The sequence below is a fragment of the Phaethon aethereus genome (assembly GCF_964289735.1).
Source record: "Phaethon aethereus genome assembly, chromosome: 16".
In the NCBI taxonomy this organism is placed as follows: Eukaryota; Metazoa; Chordata; class Aves; order Phaethontiformes; family Phaethontidae; genus Phaethon; species Phaethon aethereus.
In genome coordinates this window covers 11418581-11436546 of record NC_138592.1, presented here as the reverse complement: position 1 = coordinate 11436546, position 17966 = coordinate 11418581, and the positions used below count along the sequence as shown (strand labels likewise).

At 43.1% G+C, this 17966-nt stretch overlaps 1 protein-coding gene across 1 annotated transcript; it reads left to right on the top strand.

Moving 5' to 3' along the window:
• Nucleotides 1-733: 733 nt before the first annotated feature.
• Nucleotides 734-16169, top strand: RPN2 (ribophorin II; the record flags this gene model as incomplete). Its single annotated transcript, XM_082007171.1, has 16 exons — nucleotides 734-818; nucleotides 927-1126; nucleotides 2950-3045; nucleotides 3744-3919; nucleotides 4754-4829; nucleotides 5219-5353; nucleotides 7406-7582; nucleotides 7969-8087; nucleotides 8508-8613; nucleotides 11008-11099; nucleotides 11984-12098; nucleotides 12788-12982; nucleotides 13506-13592; nucleotides 14164-14259; nucleotides 15051-15126; nucleotides 16036-16169. 16 exons carry the CDS (start codon nucleotides 734-736, stop codon nucleotides 16167-16169), a joined length of 1965 nt encoding a protein of 654 aa, XP_081863297.1.
• Nucleotides 16170-17966: the final 1797 nt, after the last annotated feature.

Sequence of the window (17966 nt, the reverse complement as noted above, 5' to 3'; positions counted from 1 at the left end):
CGGGGTGTTTGGGGGTTTGCTGACCCCCTAGGAGACCATTGCCCTTCCCTGGGGGTGCGAGCGCCTTCCCACCACGGCTGGGGGGAGGATGCTGAGACATGCGGGGCTGGTGGGCCAGGGGGGAATGGTGCACTGGGGCTCTGAGACCAGCGGCGTGGGGAGCTCCCCAAGGCGGGGTGAGGCATGGCAGGACACTGCACGGCACGTGGCACGGCACAGCACATGGCACGGCACGGCGCAGGACGGCATGGTGCAACACGGAACAGCATGGCAGGACGTCGCATGGCACACCGTGGTGTGGCACAGCACCACACAACGTGACATGGCGTGACACGGCACACCATGGTGTGGCACAGCTTGGCATGACAGTATATGGCGTGATATAAAACGCCATGGCATAACATGCCGTGGCACGGGCACGAACACAGCACCCGGCGCGCCTTCCCGCCGCTTCCCCTTTAAGGCGCCGTGGCGCGCTGAGCGGGCGGGCGGCTCGGCCAATCAATGCAGCCCACATCCTCGCCGGGGGCCGCCCCCGCCCGCCGCCGGGAGGCCCGTACCACTCCCGCCGCCCAGGGGAGCCTCCGCTGGCTCTTCACGGGCGGCTTCGCCGCCGCCCGCTTCCTTACCGGCCCCCGCAGTCCGTTGCTTCTCACGCGGCTGGGTGTCCACAGTGGGCGCCCGTGAGGCTGGGCGGCCCCTCGCAAAATACGCCTTCCCTCCCGCCTCCCCCATGGTGAGGGTGCGATGGTGCTGGCAGGGGCGGGGCGCGGGGCGGAAGCGGCGCCGTGGCGCAGGCGGCATCATGGCGGCGCCGGGTGAGGCGCGGACCGCGGCCTGGAGGGGGTTGGGGGTGGTGTAGGCGGCGGTGCGACCTCCGCTGCAGTGGGGAAGCGCCAGGGGGTAACTCGCTTGTCTCTCTGCAGGCCCGCGGCTGCGTCTGGCAGCGGCCCTCAGCCTCCTTCTCCTCGCCGGTGCTCAGGCCCTGGCCCCCAGCCACCGCCTCACGGCCCGCGACCTGGCCCGGCTGAGGGCGTCGCTGGAGCGGCCCTTCGCCGACCTGCAGGCCGCTTTCTACTCCATCGTGGGCCTCGGCAGCCTGGGGGTGCGGGTGGCGGACGAAAAGGTGAGTGGTTGAGGGCCTCGCGGGGCTGCCGGCGCTGCCGCCCGCCAGCCCCCGCCCCGCCGGCTGCCCTGCGCGCTCGCGGCCGGGCGGCTCCGCACAAGGGCCTTTTTCTGGGCTGAGGAGCTGCAGGCGCAGCACAGCAGGGGAAGATGAGGTATTATGAGTTTATCTAGCGAGCTGCACTTTGGCAGGACTGTGGGGCAGATGTAAAGCATACGTGTGGTATGTTCCTAGCAATGTTAGCACAAATCACTGGTAATTACTGACAATCCCTCATGTGTGCTAATTGAATGAATTGCATCTTTGTCCGTGCCACAAGCTCTCTTAGTGCTTCTAAATGGTGGTGTCAGGGCTGGCTCCTCCATGGCCTGTTGTGGTATTACTGTAGCTATCAATTTGTTTCACTGTTTTGTGCAAAAGATTTCTGCCTGTGGCATATTTGCTTCGCTGTCCTGTTAAATGAAGCTCTCATCACTGCGTTTCAGTTCCAACACCAAATTCAGCTAGGTCACATTGTCTTGCTATTTTTGTGCATAAAATATGTTCCCTTGTGTGCAGACTAGAAACAAAGGCTTGTGGTATCAGTATGATGCTTACTGCTGAAACCAGGCCACTGCCCTTTCATGTCTTTAAGCATTTCTAGTTTAAATGTTGCAGGTTTTCCTTGTAATAACCTGCTTACATAGGCATGCCTGCTTATGTGCACATGCATGCTTACCTATGCACCTAAGCTGTAAACATAAGTTTATTCTTTCCTCATAAATTCAGCTGGTTCAATGGTTCTAAATCATTTGGACTTAGTCTCTGTTTGAGTTTTGTGCATTTGCAATGCGAATCCTTAACTGAGGCTCCTGAAGATGTTGCTTTTCACCACACTGCACACCTTTCTGTGGGCTAGTCTGAGAATTGCTGCTTTTATTTATGTCAGTGTGGATGGATTTTTTTAATAGTTCCTTGTTTTTGCGGTGATAATACAGCCTTTGCTTCTGCAGATAAACGGTAATTATTTGTTCCTTGAGGTTTGTGATGCGGCTTTTTTTTCTCAACAGTGTACCTCTTCACAGGGTGAGACTACGTAAAAGGTAGAGGTAGTAAAAGTGATAGCTAGGCATAACTGTTGAACATATATCAGTATTCCTAGGTAACTGTAGCATTAAAATCCTATCCTACTTGTATAGGCCTATTCTGCACATACATAAATCACTGGTCTTTGACAATGAACAGTTAAATTCTTGGTATTTTCTGGTTAAAATGGAGTCTTCACTGACAACTAGATAGATGGATCATTAACAGTAAACTGGCTACAGATTAATGAGCAGTCTCATTGCTTGGCCTCATACTGTAGCTGTTTACCCAACTTCTCTCTCTGTATGCTTTTAAATAATATATTCTGCATCCATTAATGATTGTGTGTGATATACAGCTGGGAAGCAAGCTCACCCACAGAATTTCTGCTCATCTGTTCTCTATCCTGGGAGATTATTCCTACTAAATATGTCCTTGGGACTTCTATTTTGATAGGTTTTGTAATTATACTCAATTTAAATTTAAATTTGAATTCTGGTTGCAGTTGAGTTTACGTGAAAATCGCTTATCTCCTTTAGCAGGAACCAACTCTGTTTCTGTGCAGCACTTAGCAGAGTAGGATCTGAGGGGTTCTAGGATCTGCTGCATTGGAAGTATTACTAGGGGTCTCGTTTGCCTTTTTTTAGTATAAAAACGCACAGCGGTGTACATGAAATTGTCTTAGAGTATCATTTAAGTCTCCTCTCAGTGGCTTAAGTCAAGACTGCTGCTGTAAGTTAACATCTCTTTCTTCACAGGCTGCATGCAATTTCATCAAATCTCACGTGGACTCCAGCAGTGTTGATTCCCTCTTCTATGCTGCACAGTCCATCCGGGTCCTCTCTGGCTGTGAGGTCAGTTTGGAGCCCTGAGCTCTGAAGACAGATGTTACCAAAGGAAACATTTGCTTTCATCTTTTTCTTGGTTTTATTTTATGTATAACTTCTACTTTTACTTTCTCTTAGTGGATTGTACTCTGTTGTGACTTAGGTAAATAACGTAAGTGTCCGGGACTACTCTATGCAGGCAAAGTATAAAGATATAAAGCAAGTGCTTGGTCCAGAGTAATTCTGAGGAGATGTTTCTTGATTAAACATTGGGGGCTAAGAAAAAAGGAGCCAGCACATTTTAATAGAATTCACAGCAGCTCTGTCAATTGAAACCTCTTCAGGCAGATGATAAACTGTTTGGATGTAAAACCTGTGTGGAAACACTGCAGTGATACGAACGCAGGCCACCCGTGCTGAATTCTGGGTGTGTTATCCAAGCCCCAGTTTTCATCAGTGCCACTGGCTGCTGCACAGTGATGGGCCACATAAAAAGCAGTAGCAGGTTATCAGGATAAATCTGAATTGTGCATTATTCTGACTAGTTGATAGTTGACAGCAAATTAATTAAAATAAAAGGTAATGGAGGAGAAAGGGCTTTTTCACAAAAGCTTATAGTACTTCACCAGTCAAGTGTGTTCCTCCAGGAAGAAATCAGTGGTGACTAGAAGGCCTTGTTTTCTCAAGTGTGAATCAGTGTGTTTGTTCCCTGTGTTCTTCTTTAGGTTACCATTTCAAATGAGACCAGGGAGCTGCTGCTTGCAGCTGTCAGTGAGGATTCCTCAGTCGCCCAGATCTTCCACGCCGTTGGGGCCCTGAGTGGCTTTGGCCTTCCGTTAGCATCTCAGGAAGCACTTAGTGCTCTTACTGCTCGTCTTAGCAAAGAAGAAAACGTGCTGGCGTAAGTCTTTCAGATGGAAATGATGCACTGTTGCATGTTTATCGTCTAGGCAGTTTTGGGAGTAAAGGGTATTTTAACACTTAGCTGCTGTGTTCTCATTTGATGTATTTGTCCAGTTCATTATTGTCCCTCTGGGGGAATGAAAAATACACTTTTTCTGTGTGATTTTGCAAATGAGCTTATGTATTCTGTTTAGTTCAAGAACAATGATCAGTAAACAGGACGTGTCCCGAAGAAGCCTCCTCTTTTTAAAAGACTTGCAACAAATTTTTGCCTGAAATCCCAGCCATGATTCCTTGTCATTTACAGTTTCAATAGACTTGTTGCTCTTCCTCAGCCCTGTTGTTTGTAGGTTGGGATACCTGTACTGTGAGGTGGAAAAAAACATGCCAGTAAGCAGAAGGAATGTTGGCGTTTATCACCAAAGAATTAAGTAGTTTTACTGTGAAAAGGGAGAATAGAGATTTCCTTAGAAGCTAGGGAAGAAAGGGAAACTTTAAAACTTGCTTTGTTGATGAAAAAAATGGATTCCTGGAAGCCTCAGTAGCAAGTCTGAGGATCTGTGCTGTGCAGGGACCAAAGCTTGGTTTCTTTCGTTTGCCTTTGAATCTATGAGTTTATTGCAGTACTGATGCAGCTAAAGTGGCGTTCCCTAATGAATTCTAAGTTTCCACTAAATCATTTCACATTCATTGCCTTGAGTCAACTGAATGCAGTAACAGCTGTTTTACACTTCATTCAGAATAGAAACTGTAGTTGCTTTGATTTGAATGATGTTTGGCTTTTAAGGAAGGAAAATTATACAATTGTTTGGTTTTGTTTGTTCTTTTTAAGAACCATCCAGGCTTTGGAGACGGCCTCTTACTTGTCCCAGCAGGCAGATCTAAGTGGCATTGTTGAAGAGATAGAGGTAGGAACATGCTATGTTCTGTAATTATTCAGGAATTTGTTAGACCTCTGTAGTACTAAAAGATGTATTAATGTGAAACACAGAATGAAAAACCAACCTGGCTAATTCCATGCCTGCATGAAGTGGGTTGGCTTGGCTCCTCTCTTCAAGCAGAAATTTCTTCTGGATTTTGAAATATTTCACAGTGGAATGAGACACAGAAAGTCGTGACTTTTAAATAGAATTAAATCCATTAAAGGCTGAAGGTTTCTTTTTCTTCCTGCTTCTAAATGACTGTTACAAAATACTTCAGGGATCTCATGCAGATACTCTTGATTGTAAGTCTAACAGAATTAACTTCTGTGGCTCTACTAGTGTGTAATTTAAATTGTGATAATTCTTTCTGTCAGGATCTTGTTGCTCGCCTAGATGACTTGGGTGGAATTTATCTGCAGTTTGAAGAAGGAATTGAGACTACTGCACTGTTTGTTGCTGCTGCCTATAAGCTGTCAGACCACGTGGGTACAGAGCCAGCAATGAAGGAGGTCTGTATCTGCCTTTTCCTCCCTTGCGCACTGTAGCTCACAAATAGGACTGGCCCAGTCCCTGTTGCGCAGTGCAAGCAGCCAGTATAACTGGGTAGAGTTTCTACTGGAAAAATAATGAGCACACTCATTGAAAAGGGACATCTCAGAGGAAATGCTAAGTAACAGAATGTAGGAGGAAATTCCACCTTCAAGATCACAGGCTGAATTTAGTTCGGTTTTTTACTTTTTCATATGTACAGAAGGAAATTGCAAGTGAGGCCTAGTTTTTCTTTGTTTATTGAGACAAGCTGTGGGGAAAAAACCCTCTTGTTTGTTCTGGTATTTGGCACTTGTCTAGCACTTTCCAGCATTTCAAAGTGTTTTGCAAATATTATTTACCTGTGAGGAAGCGCAGGCACCCTAGTTTGGGGGGCCCGAAAAGGAGACATCATCAGTGCAGTATGCCTACATGAATCCAGATGCAAAAACTTGTCTAAAATGAAAGACAGTTGGAAATTCCTTTTGAGCTTAATTAAGCTAGAAATCATTACTGCAAGCTATGCATTCAGTATTTTTTTTCCACAACAAGTTAACTGAAGTAGATGTACTTTTGATTGAGAATGGCAGCTCCCTAAAGCACAAGCCAAAGTGGCAGCATTGACACAGAAGCCAGTGTAAAACATCTGAGTTCAATTCCTGGCTCTCTTCCATGCTGCTGCCAAACAAACTAATGCAAAGTAATTTTGATGTCATTTTTGAGGTGGTGATTCTGCTACACACAATTCAAACTGTCAGCGTCCAAATGATGTTTAAAAAAAAAAAGACCAATTAAAGAAAATTGTTTACTGTTGTTTCAGAATTGTGCTGTCAGAAGTGCTATTGTTGGGGCTTAAAGCTTTGTCTCTTGTGAGTCGTGAGAGTGCCTCCAGAATGCCACAAAACTCTCTTTAAAAATTAACATGTAGTTTTGAAAAAATAGCTTCTCCCCTCCAATTTAAATGAGACTGTCAGTTGCTGATTAAGGTCTGGAGTTATGCCATGCCCTCCATATAAATGAAAAACACTGCAGAATTTGCACTACACGGGAGTTTTGTAGCATCCGTCTGGATGCTTTCTCTAGTTATGTCATGTACGTTGGTGCTCATTAATACAAGTAGGAGGGTGAAAATTTGAGATGTAGTTGATTTCATTGAAAGTTTTCTTTCTAGGTTACTAAATTCTATGCCTATTGTTTTATTTGGGATTGTCTTTGATTATTCTAATTTCTGATTAGAATTTAGCCCACAATGCTTTGCTTGGATCATAGTACAGGTAACCAAACTCTGTTTTCCAGACTAGCAGGGAGTAATGGAAGAATCTGAATAATACGGCATACCCTGCGGAGTATGGCTCGGATACACCAACCCTACAAAGTCAGACTGCAAAACCAGCTGGGGGACGCAGTCCCACTCCTACTTCGGAGAAAACAAATTAGCTTTGGCACATCCCAGAGCCAGAGCTGGCTCTGTGCTCCTGGTGGTACTGCTTTAAAGCTAATCCTCTTAGCTTGAGGACACTGCTGAGCCTGAGGGTATAAGCCTGCATGGGCCTAGACTGGCTCCTTCCAGAGCCATTAGAATGCTTTGCATCACCTCTCCGTGGCCTTCCCAGCTTGGCAGGCAGCCAGGACATCTAGCCTAGTCCTCCTCCACTGTGTGAAGACAATTGTATGGCTCTTGGAGCCAAATTGTCTTTTAGCAACTGCACGCAGTCTGGATAGTTGAGCTGACGGCATCTTCCATTCTGAAACACATAGTTTGAAGAGGTAGACCCAAATTCTGGTTTTGCAAGTTTTCAGCACAATTACAGTGATTGTGGTTGGAACCTCCTGGCCAAGAATAAGAATGCTAATGTGACGTTCAAAAGGTAGCTAATTTTGGGTTACCTCGTAACTTGAGTTATTTTTAAAGCAAATGGGAAATTAAAGTGTCTTTATGAATGATGTTTTTATTAATAATATTATACTGAGCCAGTTTGCAATGTTGTGGTAAGCTGCTGGTGCTTATATGTGATTTGCTTTTCCTCTTTCAGGATCAAATTATCCAGTTGATGAATGCAATTTTTAGCAAGAAAAACTTCGAGACACTCTCAGAGGCCTTCAGTGTTGCTTGTGCTGCAGGCTCTTTATCCCGGAACCGCTACCACTTGCCTGTCGTGATTGTCCCTGATGGGCCTGCAGCTGTGTCTCACCATCAGCCCGTACTCAGGGTGAGTCCTTCACCCCAAATCTTACCTCTTGGCTCAGCCTTTAGTGCTGTAGGTCTGGGCTGACTGTAAGGTGATGTCTTTCATTTTTTGTGCCAGGACTCAGGCTCCAGTAGATCTGGGGTTTTAGTGCTTTTATGAAGGAATTCTAAGGAAACTCTGCTTACCCAGGGCTTACCAGACACTACCTTGAGAAGACACTTTGTGGAAGTCAGCTCTGCTGGTTACAAACTTTAGCTTTCCCGGTTATCTTAGAGAGAACTAGGTGAATCTGGGATGCTGAACAGGGAGAATTCTGGGTGTATAATGCAGAGGGGTCATGAGTTGTCTGTGCTCCTGCATTCCTTCAGGGACAACAGGTTTCACAAATTCTTATTTTTCTCCTGTAGCTACAAGTGACCGATGTTATGTCCCAGCCACTGACTCAAGCTTCTGTAAAGCTTGATTACGCCAAGTCTGCATCTAGCAAAGCCACTATCCTTCAACAGACAGCATTTGCTCTGTCAGGGTAAGAACATAATTTTATTTTTACAGTTTGTAAGGCAAACAGCTGTTACTTCAACAGTGTTGGACTTATTTTCCGTATGTGTTCTTCCACCAGAAAAATGTTTGCATGATGGAAAATTCAAAATGCTGTAGTAGTCTTTGGTTGGTAATGGGTGACTGAGCATGTATGGTAGTGATGGTGAATTTCTATTGCTTTTTCTTTTGATTGGGAGTGAGGAATTGCAATGTTCTTCTGACTTCGGGGGCACTTTGAAGAATTCTTTTCCTGCCACACTTAGCCATGCTAGTTTTGTGCTGCATTTGTCTGTTTGCCTGCTTAATCTAGTGTTTTTGGAGACTTCTTGGTAGCAAGATGTTACCTATTTGTAGGCTGCTGTTAGTGTCCTAGAGGATACTTAACATGTTCTTTTTTCTTTTATAGAGATGCCTTTGAGCTGAACTTCATGAACGTGAAACCTGCCAGTGGATATTATGATTTCTCTATCAGTGTTGATGGAGATAAGCGATTTATTGCTAACAAAGTTGAGGTGGGTATGCTTTTTGATGGCATTTTAATTCTGTGCCTGTTCACTGAAACTGCTTTTTATTTATACCTGTTGAGGATGTTGCCAGTTGTATGGCGTTTTTATCACACAGTTTTCTGTAATGAAGTAGACTTTGACTTGGGATTATGACAAGTAACCAGATTAATATATGATAAGAGATCTGTGTAAATTTAAAAACTGACTTATCACTTTGTTCAGACACTGACCTGTCGGCATATAAGGCTAACAGTGGAAGTGTTTATATAGTAGCTATGCAAAAAGATTACTAAGAATGTTAGTTCTTCTGAGTCTGACTTCCAAGATTTGAGTCTGTAAATGTCAAGGCTTAGCTAGGAGTTTTCTGGTGATTGCCTCATGTATGGAAGCTGAGCATTTGTTGTCTGTTTATATCAGGTCTAGAGCCCTAGGAAAGAGTCAAAGGGGTCTTTTGGCATCTCCTGACTGTTTATATGGTGATGCTTTTGTGATGGAGAAACAGTGACCAAAGCAAATGCAAATGAAGTCTTAATTTCATGTATACATACCCCTTTTTTGATGGCAAAAACTGTTATACCACACCTTTCTGAAGGAGAGTTTTATATATAACGCTCAGAGCTTGACTTTCCTCAAGTTTGTTACAGTGAGGAGAATGTGACCTCTGTGACTATTCATATAGTCGCCCCAGTGTTAACAGCTGAGAATGTTCTTCTCCAGTGATGTCTATTCCCAGGGTCGGCTTTTGCTCTCAATCCCCTATTTAAATATAAACGATTAGCTTTTGAAGTCTTCCAACATAGCCAGCTTGGAGTGGAGGAAGACACTTATTTACAACTGCTGACCTTTACTCTGTGTGTCAAATTGATGTTGTCGTTGTAGTAGTAATGGCACTTACGAGTGTCAAAAGGGGATTGATTGGTCCTGCTTAAGCTCGCTGCTGGCACACAGAGGTACCGGTAGGAATGCATTAACGCTGGGGTGGCTTTGTGTGAACCGCTTCTAATAAGACACATTGTTATGGGGGAGGACTGCTGGGGGAACTGCTTTTTTTCCTTACTGCTATTAGCATTAATTGTCCTTAATGCACCATCGTTTTGACAGTAATGAGCTAAACCAGTGGGTTATTACTCCAGGCAGAGACTACATTTCCTGGCATTAAAATATTTGAGAGATGTTTGTGTACCGTTCAGCTGGAGGGGCTGTGGGCAGCAGCTCTGAGCTGCCTTCACGTAACTTTTTTAAAAAGCATATTTCATTATTCTGTCTTTGCTCCCATCTTGGAGCAAACTAAGGCTTTACTAGAGTTAGCCTGAATAATCTACATGTCAATGGATCCATTTTCAGGGTAACCTCTATGTTAAATTACACTTTTTGTTGTAAAGGAACTGCCAAGATTATTGTGTTTGAAGTCTGACCTGAATGGTTTGATTTATGTTTTTACATATTTTTCCCACAGGTTGCCTGTGAATTATTTTTCAGCATGAGGGTGTGGGGCTGGTTCACATGAGCAAACCTGTAATAACAAATTGTAGTATATGATGAAAAATACCTTGGCAATGAAACTTTAATTCTCCAGGGGAGCACTTGTAAGCTCTGAGAACAAATGTGCTAATTAAAAACTACAGACTGCAGTAACTGCTTGTGTTTGAGAGAAGGATTGAAATCAGTCAAACCCACCGAGGTTCACTGCCTAGATGGTCTGTGGTTTGGACAGGGGAGAGGGCAGGAAGTCATTTCTCTGCTCGGGGCTTATACTGCACTTAGCACAGAGGAGAGTGATAAATGGCAGGGCTTTATTGGCTGCCCTGCACTAAGTGATAAATGCTGTGACTCCGAAGGAAGGCTTGCTGAACGAAGTGCAGGTCTGCAGGAATGCTTTGGCTTTTGCCTGCTGGTAATAAAATCAACAGAAACCTGTTAGGCTTTAGGAGCCAAGCAAAGCATAGCTGGTTGCTGTCCAGAGACTTTCTCATCTCAAATTGCTATCCAGTAAGCAGAAGTACATATGCATGTGAAGTTTTATCATATATGATGTAATCTTTAATAGCTAGCTTCTGCTATTTTAAAAGGAAAACTAGTTGGATCTGAATAGTTGGACTGTTTCATTAAAAACAGTTCTTCAAAGGGCAGCTAACTCCAACGTGACTGAGAAGCTGGTGTCTTCAGAGCTGTCTGCTTGTGCAGGGAGGAAGGGGATGGGTTGGTGTTAGTGACTGATGCAGGAGCTTTGCCAGAAGGTAAATTGCTGTAGATCCTTCTGTTCAGCTTAGGTTCCATCTTTAGCTTAGCATAAGACCCTCTTTGGAGAAGGGAACAGAAGATGTAAAGCTTCTGCAGTGAACTTGACCACAATTAGTACATGTAGAGCTCTGTGTAATTTTGTATTGTACTTTGTTGCAGCTGAAAGTGAAAGTTTCCACAGAAGTTGGGATTACTAATGTCGATCTTTCTACTGTGGATAAAGATCAGAGCATTGCGCCAAAAACGACCAGGTAAAATGACTCTGATCACACGTGATCCTTTAAGGGGCAACTCTGGCTCTAGACTGGAGCCCTTCTGAGCTTTGCCTACTTCAGCTAAACCAGAGGAATCTTGTATTGGACCAACTACAGAGTTATACCCATGCTGTTTGTCTTAAACCTATGACTTCATTGGGAGAATACTGATTATTTTTATAGGTCGTTTTCCTTAATACTGAAATAAGTACTAACAGAAGCCAGGCAACCTGAGTCTTCTGTTCCTTTGTTGGCACCTCTCCATAGCAAAAGCAAGTTAAAAGAATTGTGTTAATGTTTCTGGTATTATTTGGTTTTGGTAGAGATGCCTTAAAGCAACATGTACACTATATTTGGGGGGTGTGGCTGTACCATTGCTGGGTGTACTTGAACTTAATGTAATTGAGTTTTTAACTGACATCAGTTAGAATATACTGTATGGAATTTAACTGAGGTTGCACAGCCTCACTGAGGCCCCTCTGTGTTGATACAGCCTTCCTGTGCTGAAGTCTGAGTGTCTGGTTTTTCTGTTCTGCTGCCATCACACCTTTAGTTGTAGAATAGCCTTGGCTAAATGGAATGTGGGGTGTAGTATTACAAAATCTTCTGGTGTTCCTTTGAACCTCACAACAAACAAATGTTTTACCTGAAAATGGGCAAGGTATATAGCGCTCAAAAATCCTACTAAAAATTCCATTCATTTCACTAAATTTATGGTGGAAGAGAAACATGTGTTAGTTCACCTGACTTTTTGGTAAAATAACTCATCTATGCTGAGCAGTCTGCAGTATTGCTAAGCAGGCTTGCATGCCTCAGTTTCTTTGAACACCAGACCTTCTCTTGGAAGATCACCTCAGTTCTGTTTGGTTTTTTCCTCCTAGGGTAGCTTACCCAGCCAAAGCCAAGGGCTCATTCACTGCTGACAGCCATCAGAATTTTGCTTTATCCTTCCAGCTGATAGACGTGAACAGTGGAGCTGAACTCATCCCTCACCAGGTTAGGACAAATTTTTGTCATTACTGTGTCACTGAGATGTTCCATCTTGAAGCATCTGAGGTGACAGTTGCTCTTGAAAAGATTTGGTAGGTTTTGAGAAGCCTTATGTTTCTGACATGGACTGTGAAACATCACTGATCTTGGTAGATGGGAAATGGATTCAGTTAATTTGGTTTGGCTGTATGTTAAATGAAACCTCTTCTGGCTCTGGTACTGTGTCTTATTTAACTCAACAAAATGAGTGCAGGTAGCCTGCACTGTAAAAAGTACACCTTTGATTTTTCTTTTTATATAGATTGTCTGCTGAAAAAGTCCTTGAATGTAGACTTTCTTTAAAATTTTATTTTTTCTCTACAAAATAGAAAATAAAGGGAAAAAAACCCTGAGAAAACCCACATATGCCTACATCCCTGTTGTGTGCTGTTCCATATACACTGCCAAGTAACATTCGATATATTGCCCTGTACCCAGGTAGGCCACTGGATGGTCTTAGTCCTGTGTTAATGTAGTTAGTCGAGGAGACATTGAACTTTGCTGATGTGCAGGGGTCTAGACACCTAGGCTCCCAGTTTATTCTCCAACTTTTGTTAATGTTGTGGTTTTTGATTTCGGGGATAAATCTTTCATTTTGCTGGCATTTGTAAACACACAATGAGATATTCCAGAAATGTTACAACCTTTCCTTTCAGACTTTTGTCCGACTTCACAACCAAAAGACTGGCCAGGAGGTTGTGTTTGTTGCAGAACCAGATAGCAAGAACATATACAAGTTTGAACTGGATACCTCTGAAAGAAAGACTGAATTTGACTCTGCGTCTGGTACCTACACCCTTTACTTGATAATTGGAGATGCCACTCTGGAAAATCCAATCCTGTGGAATGTGGTATGTAACTGGAAGTGTAGTGATGTGGTTTTTAGATTACTGACAGTCTAACAGGAGTGCATGGTACAGGCTTGGAAGAAAAAAGCTCAAATGTCTGTTCTTTGCAGTGAACTAGAATCCTTTTGGCCATTTATGGACTCTGAGGTTTGCTGTTCATTTTAGGTTTTTAAGTAAGCATCAAAGCAAGACTGAAATGAACATTCATTTCATCATGTGGTGGAAAGAAATGTCAGAACATTTATGGGTTTGACTGTAATTTCTCAGCAAGCACTTCAAAGTTTAGCCTTTCTGTGCTTGCTATGGTGGAAATAAGTCCAACTCGTAGTGATGGGTGAATGGCATTATTGTCTCTGTTTAGGAGAAAATACTACTTAAGAAAATCAGGTGGCTTTTAGTTTCCTTTAAAAATAGTGTCAATCATAGATTGACAAATAAGGAAATAGGCCACAGTAATGGAATAGGTTTTATAAAACTTTTAATACATTAAGATCAAACTTCATGAAGCTGCACGATTTCATTTCAGGCTGATGTTGTGATCAAATTTCCAGAAGAGGATGCACCATCCACAGTCCAGTCCAAGAACCTCTTTGTTCCCAAACCTGAAATCCAGGTACAGTCAAAACCAAAAATTATGTGCGGAGATGGGGGGCTAGTCCTACTAGTACTACTTATTCTCATCATAATTGTTGAAAAGACATCTCTCATGAAAAAAAAAAGTACTGTGTAGGTAATGTAATTAAAGGAAGACCAGAGTTACTGTTTAATGGAAAGAAATTTGTTCCAGTCCTCTGGAGTATGAATAAATAAGCTGTGTGTCCTACCTATGAGAGAGCAACTGGTGTCACTGAGAAGATTCAAACATATAAATTTGACAAGGGTAAGCACCAGAGAAAGCTCTCTGCTGCTTAAGATTTCTTTTGCTTCATTCCAGCTATCTGTGCTGATGGCAAGCTAACGAGTGCTTCTGTGAGTGCAAGGAGAAGTTAACTGTGCAAGAGATCAAATGTGCAGAGACTGGAATAGACACTGCTTTAAAGAGTCAGTCTTTGCCTTAAGAGGAATGCTTATCATCCAAAGGAACATCTGGGAACAGCAGCAGGGCTGCAGCTGGTCCTCTGGGGAGCAGAGAAGCTGCTCTGTTGGAATACTTCTACTTATAAGGTGGTTTTGTTTGTTTGCAGCACCTCTTCAGGGAACCTGAGAAGAGGCCTCCCACTGTGGTATCTAACACTTTCACAGCATTGATTCTCTCCCCCCTGCTTTTGCTGCTCATTCTGGTGAGTGAACTGGGCCACAGAAGAAGAAAACTTTTTCCCATCCACTCGCAAGGTCACTGAGGAGGTTGTCCAGCTAAACTTCCTGTTAAAACTCTAGGATGATAATGACTAGCACAGCAGTGCTGCAGTTGTAGCTGGCAAATGTCAGTGCAGAGTGTTGGTCTGGTATGGTCTCTTTCCTAAACTCTGGGGTTTATTTTTTTGAGTTTATAGTCAAAACAGAAAAACACTGCTGCCAAGTAGAAGTAGGTGGGGTGAGTTTCTTCAGTGTGCTTCTGCTAGGGATGTTGAATAACAGTGGGCAGATTAAGTGACAACTAACATTAGACTTCCACAAGGAAAAAAGTGATTCTGCACTTAATAGATCCCATCGCAACATCTGTGTTACTTCTATCAGAGTGATTCCTATTTATGGACATAATTGGTATTTGTCTGTAGTTGAAACATCTACTGCTACCCACTGTATCATCAAATCAGTGTTTTTTAACTTAATGCAATACAAAATCTCATCTAGGCAAGTTAAATTGCTCCTTATTTGGAGGATGAGACTTGATCCCTTGGCAGTAATTTCCCATTAGCTAGTCTCGCTGAAAGCTGGCATTCAGATAGCTGTGTCCACTGGTCTCTGGAGTTCACAGTATACATGCTGATGACACTCTAATGAAAAATCTCTGTAGAGATTACATGTATTCATTGAAGAACTTAAACAGGCTTGAAAGATACTGAAGTTTAAAATAAAAGCTTGTGTTTACGAGGCTGTTGTAACTCACGTTTGTTTCTTTTCCTTTTAGTGGATAAAGATTGGTGCCAACATCTCTAACTTCAGCTTTGCTCCCAGCACTATTGTTTTTCACATGGGACATGCTGGTAAGTGTCAGAAGCTTTCTGCATTGTTTGACCTTCTCACCTTGGAGTTACAGATGAGAGCCCTGGTGGTTAATGGGCTTGCAGTCTTATTAACTATAATGACATAATAGCATAACATTTGTTCTCTTGTTTTCATCTGCCTTCCTGCTTTTCATGATTGTTAATATGGTGATAAACCTATTTTGGCCATCAGCTTATAACAGCGGACATTATCTGGACTCCTCTCACACACCATTTATCTATACTTAATAGAACTTCTTATTTCCAGAGGTCACGCTTTCTTGATTGCATGTTTATCCTTTGTAAGCAGGGAGTTTCTGTGGGGATGAAACCTGCAGGACTGCCATCTACATCTTTTCTTTAAAGCTCTTCCTGTGAAAGCTGCTTTTGTTCTTTGGCTGGACCAATTTTTCATCAATTTTATTGTGCCCTTGGTTGCACTGTTATTTACTGTCTTGACAGAATTTCAAAAGCATAGCAGGTTGGGAGAACGTTGGATCTACTGTTTCCCAAATGACAGTGTGTTGCTTAATACAAGCCAGTTTCCTTGGAAGCTTTGTAAAGCTGTAAGCTCCTACAAATGTGCAAGGGTTAATATCCTCTATTGAAATCCAGAGTATCCTCCTTCTTTTAATATCTTTCAATGTCTATAACATGTCTGTAATTCTGCCACAAGAGGGTTGGTTGCAAGCCATCAGTCTCACATTTTTCTCCAGTATGGAGACCCGGACACCTTCTTCCCCTGGCAAATAATGTATAATCTTTAGACCTGCCATTTCAGAGCTTCAGAGATGGGATAGAAACCCCATGCTTAGGTCTGGCAGTGCAACGTAACAATTGTTCTGAGGATAACAAATGTTTGGTCTTTGAAATGCAATTTCAGCCATGGGCTCTGTCTTTTTTTCACAGCAATGTTGGGACTCATGTATGTCTACTGGACACAGCTCAATATGTTCCAGACTCTGAAGTACTTGGCCATTTTGGGTGGCGTTACATTCCTGGCAGGCAATAGGATGCTGGCTCAGAAAGCAGTAAAACGGTAAGCCAGGGACGGATGCATTGGTGGGAGCTGCTTTTAAAATTAGAGGTGAGGAGATGACATTGATGCTATGGTGCATCAGTAACTGATACAGTAATGAACGCCGCTTTTGGTTCTTGGATCTTGTGTGTGGGGATGGACTGCTTGGTCCCCCTTTCGTGCCTCTTTTCAGAGTAAGGGCTTGAACTGGCTAGGGCGAGGAGCCAGTACAGCTAGGTACTGAGGTACAGCTAACTGCTCCTTCAGAAAGAGTGGTCCATGTGGCTACTTGCTGAAGTGATCAGGCACACGGGGAAAGCAGAGAGTGGAAGTATGTGCACTTTGACAAGGGGAAACCCACATTTGGCGAGATGCATTCGCTGACAAATTTGGTTTACTACATGGTATATCAAGCTCTTAAAATATTCTTAGATAATGAAAGCCACTATAAATGCAGAAGAGGCCCAACTCTTCTGTAGCTGAGCCTGTGAGAAATTTTAAGAGGAGGAAGGTAAGGCAGGGATATCTTACTTCTTCCTTCCCCTACCTAACGGGGGATTATAGAGACAAGGGAAGATGCTTATCAGAGGTGTGCAGCAACAGATGAAGGACAACACATGTAAGCAAGACCAGGGAAAATTCTGGTAAATGATAGGGATACAGCATTCACTTCTGTACTGGCATTGGACTGATTCTTCACACTTTTCTCTTCTGCCATGCAGTGTCTTGTGAACGTGCCATGGCTTAGGCAACCTTCAGACAGTTTGCTGACCCAAGCTTCCAATACAGTGCATTAATTAGAGGTTGAACCATTCCCTCTCCTTCACTTCTGCCACATGGAGCTTCCATGTGAGACTTAAGTTTTAGCCCTTTTGTACTAATGTCGTTTGGCTTCGAAGATGATTTTACTGACCTGCTTTGCCATCGAACCTGTGCTTTTCTTACTTTCCCCTTTTTGAGCCACTAGGGGTTGTTTATCCTTGCATACCTACTTGCATAGATATGCCTGGATTCTCACTTTTTTTTTTTATTACACTGTATTAAAATCAGGATAAGAGCTGTTAAAAAAACCCCACAAGGATATAATTTTCAGGGATTTTGCTTTGATTTGTGTCTTTAAAACATTTCTACTTGAATGGCTGTAGCAGGGAGGATGATTATTGTAATCAACCCTTTCCATACCATCCTCCCAGCTTTCTCAGCCTCGCTGCCTTGGATGTCCAGCCCTCTCCACTGTGGCACTTTCTCTTGTTAGCATAACACTTCCTACTGGGATTTTGTTGCCAGTGGGGCTTTGTTATGTCATTTAATAATGTTTCCCTTTAAATTAAAAGAGTAATGATAAAATCATTATTGATTACAGATTGCCTAGGATACAGATTTGGGGAAAAAGAATACAATGAAGCTTACTTCTAAGTGTCTTTGCTCAACCAGGGCTTCTGTTAGCACATAAATGCAGGTGGTTGGTTCCTACTTCAAAACACTGCAGGGGGTGTCTGTATGCTTTTTCACTGTAGATGACATGAAGCTACAACTACAATGGCAAATTTGAAAGTAAAACTTCTACCTTAGGCTAAAGTTAAACACTTTGTACATGACTTTAAAGTTCAGAGAGACATCTTTTTGTTAACGTGCTGCCAGCCTGTCTCAGATGTTGAAGTGCAGTGATAATTAACTAGATTGCACTTTGAGGCAAAGCTGCTGTTCCACTATGGAGACTGCTGGTGGGGGTGGGAAAGGGGACTGCGTAAACGATCTTTTTACAGAAGTTACCAGAAGGCCTGGTTTTGCTTTTTGTGTTTCTGTCACTGGCTCTGGTTCC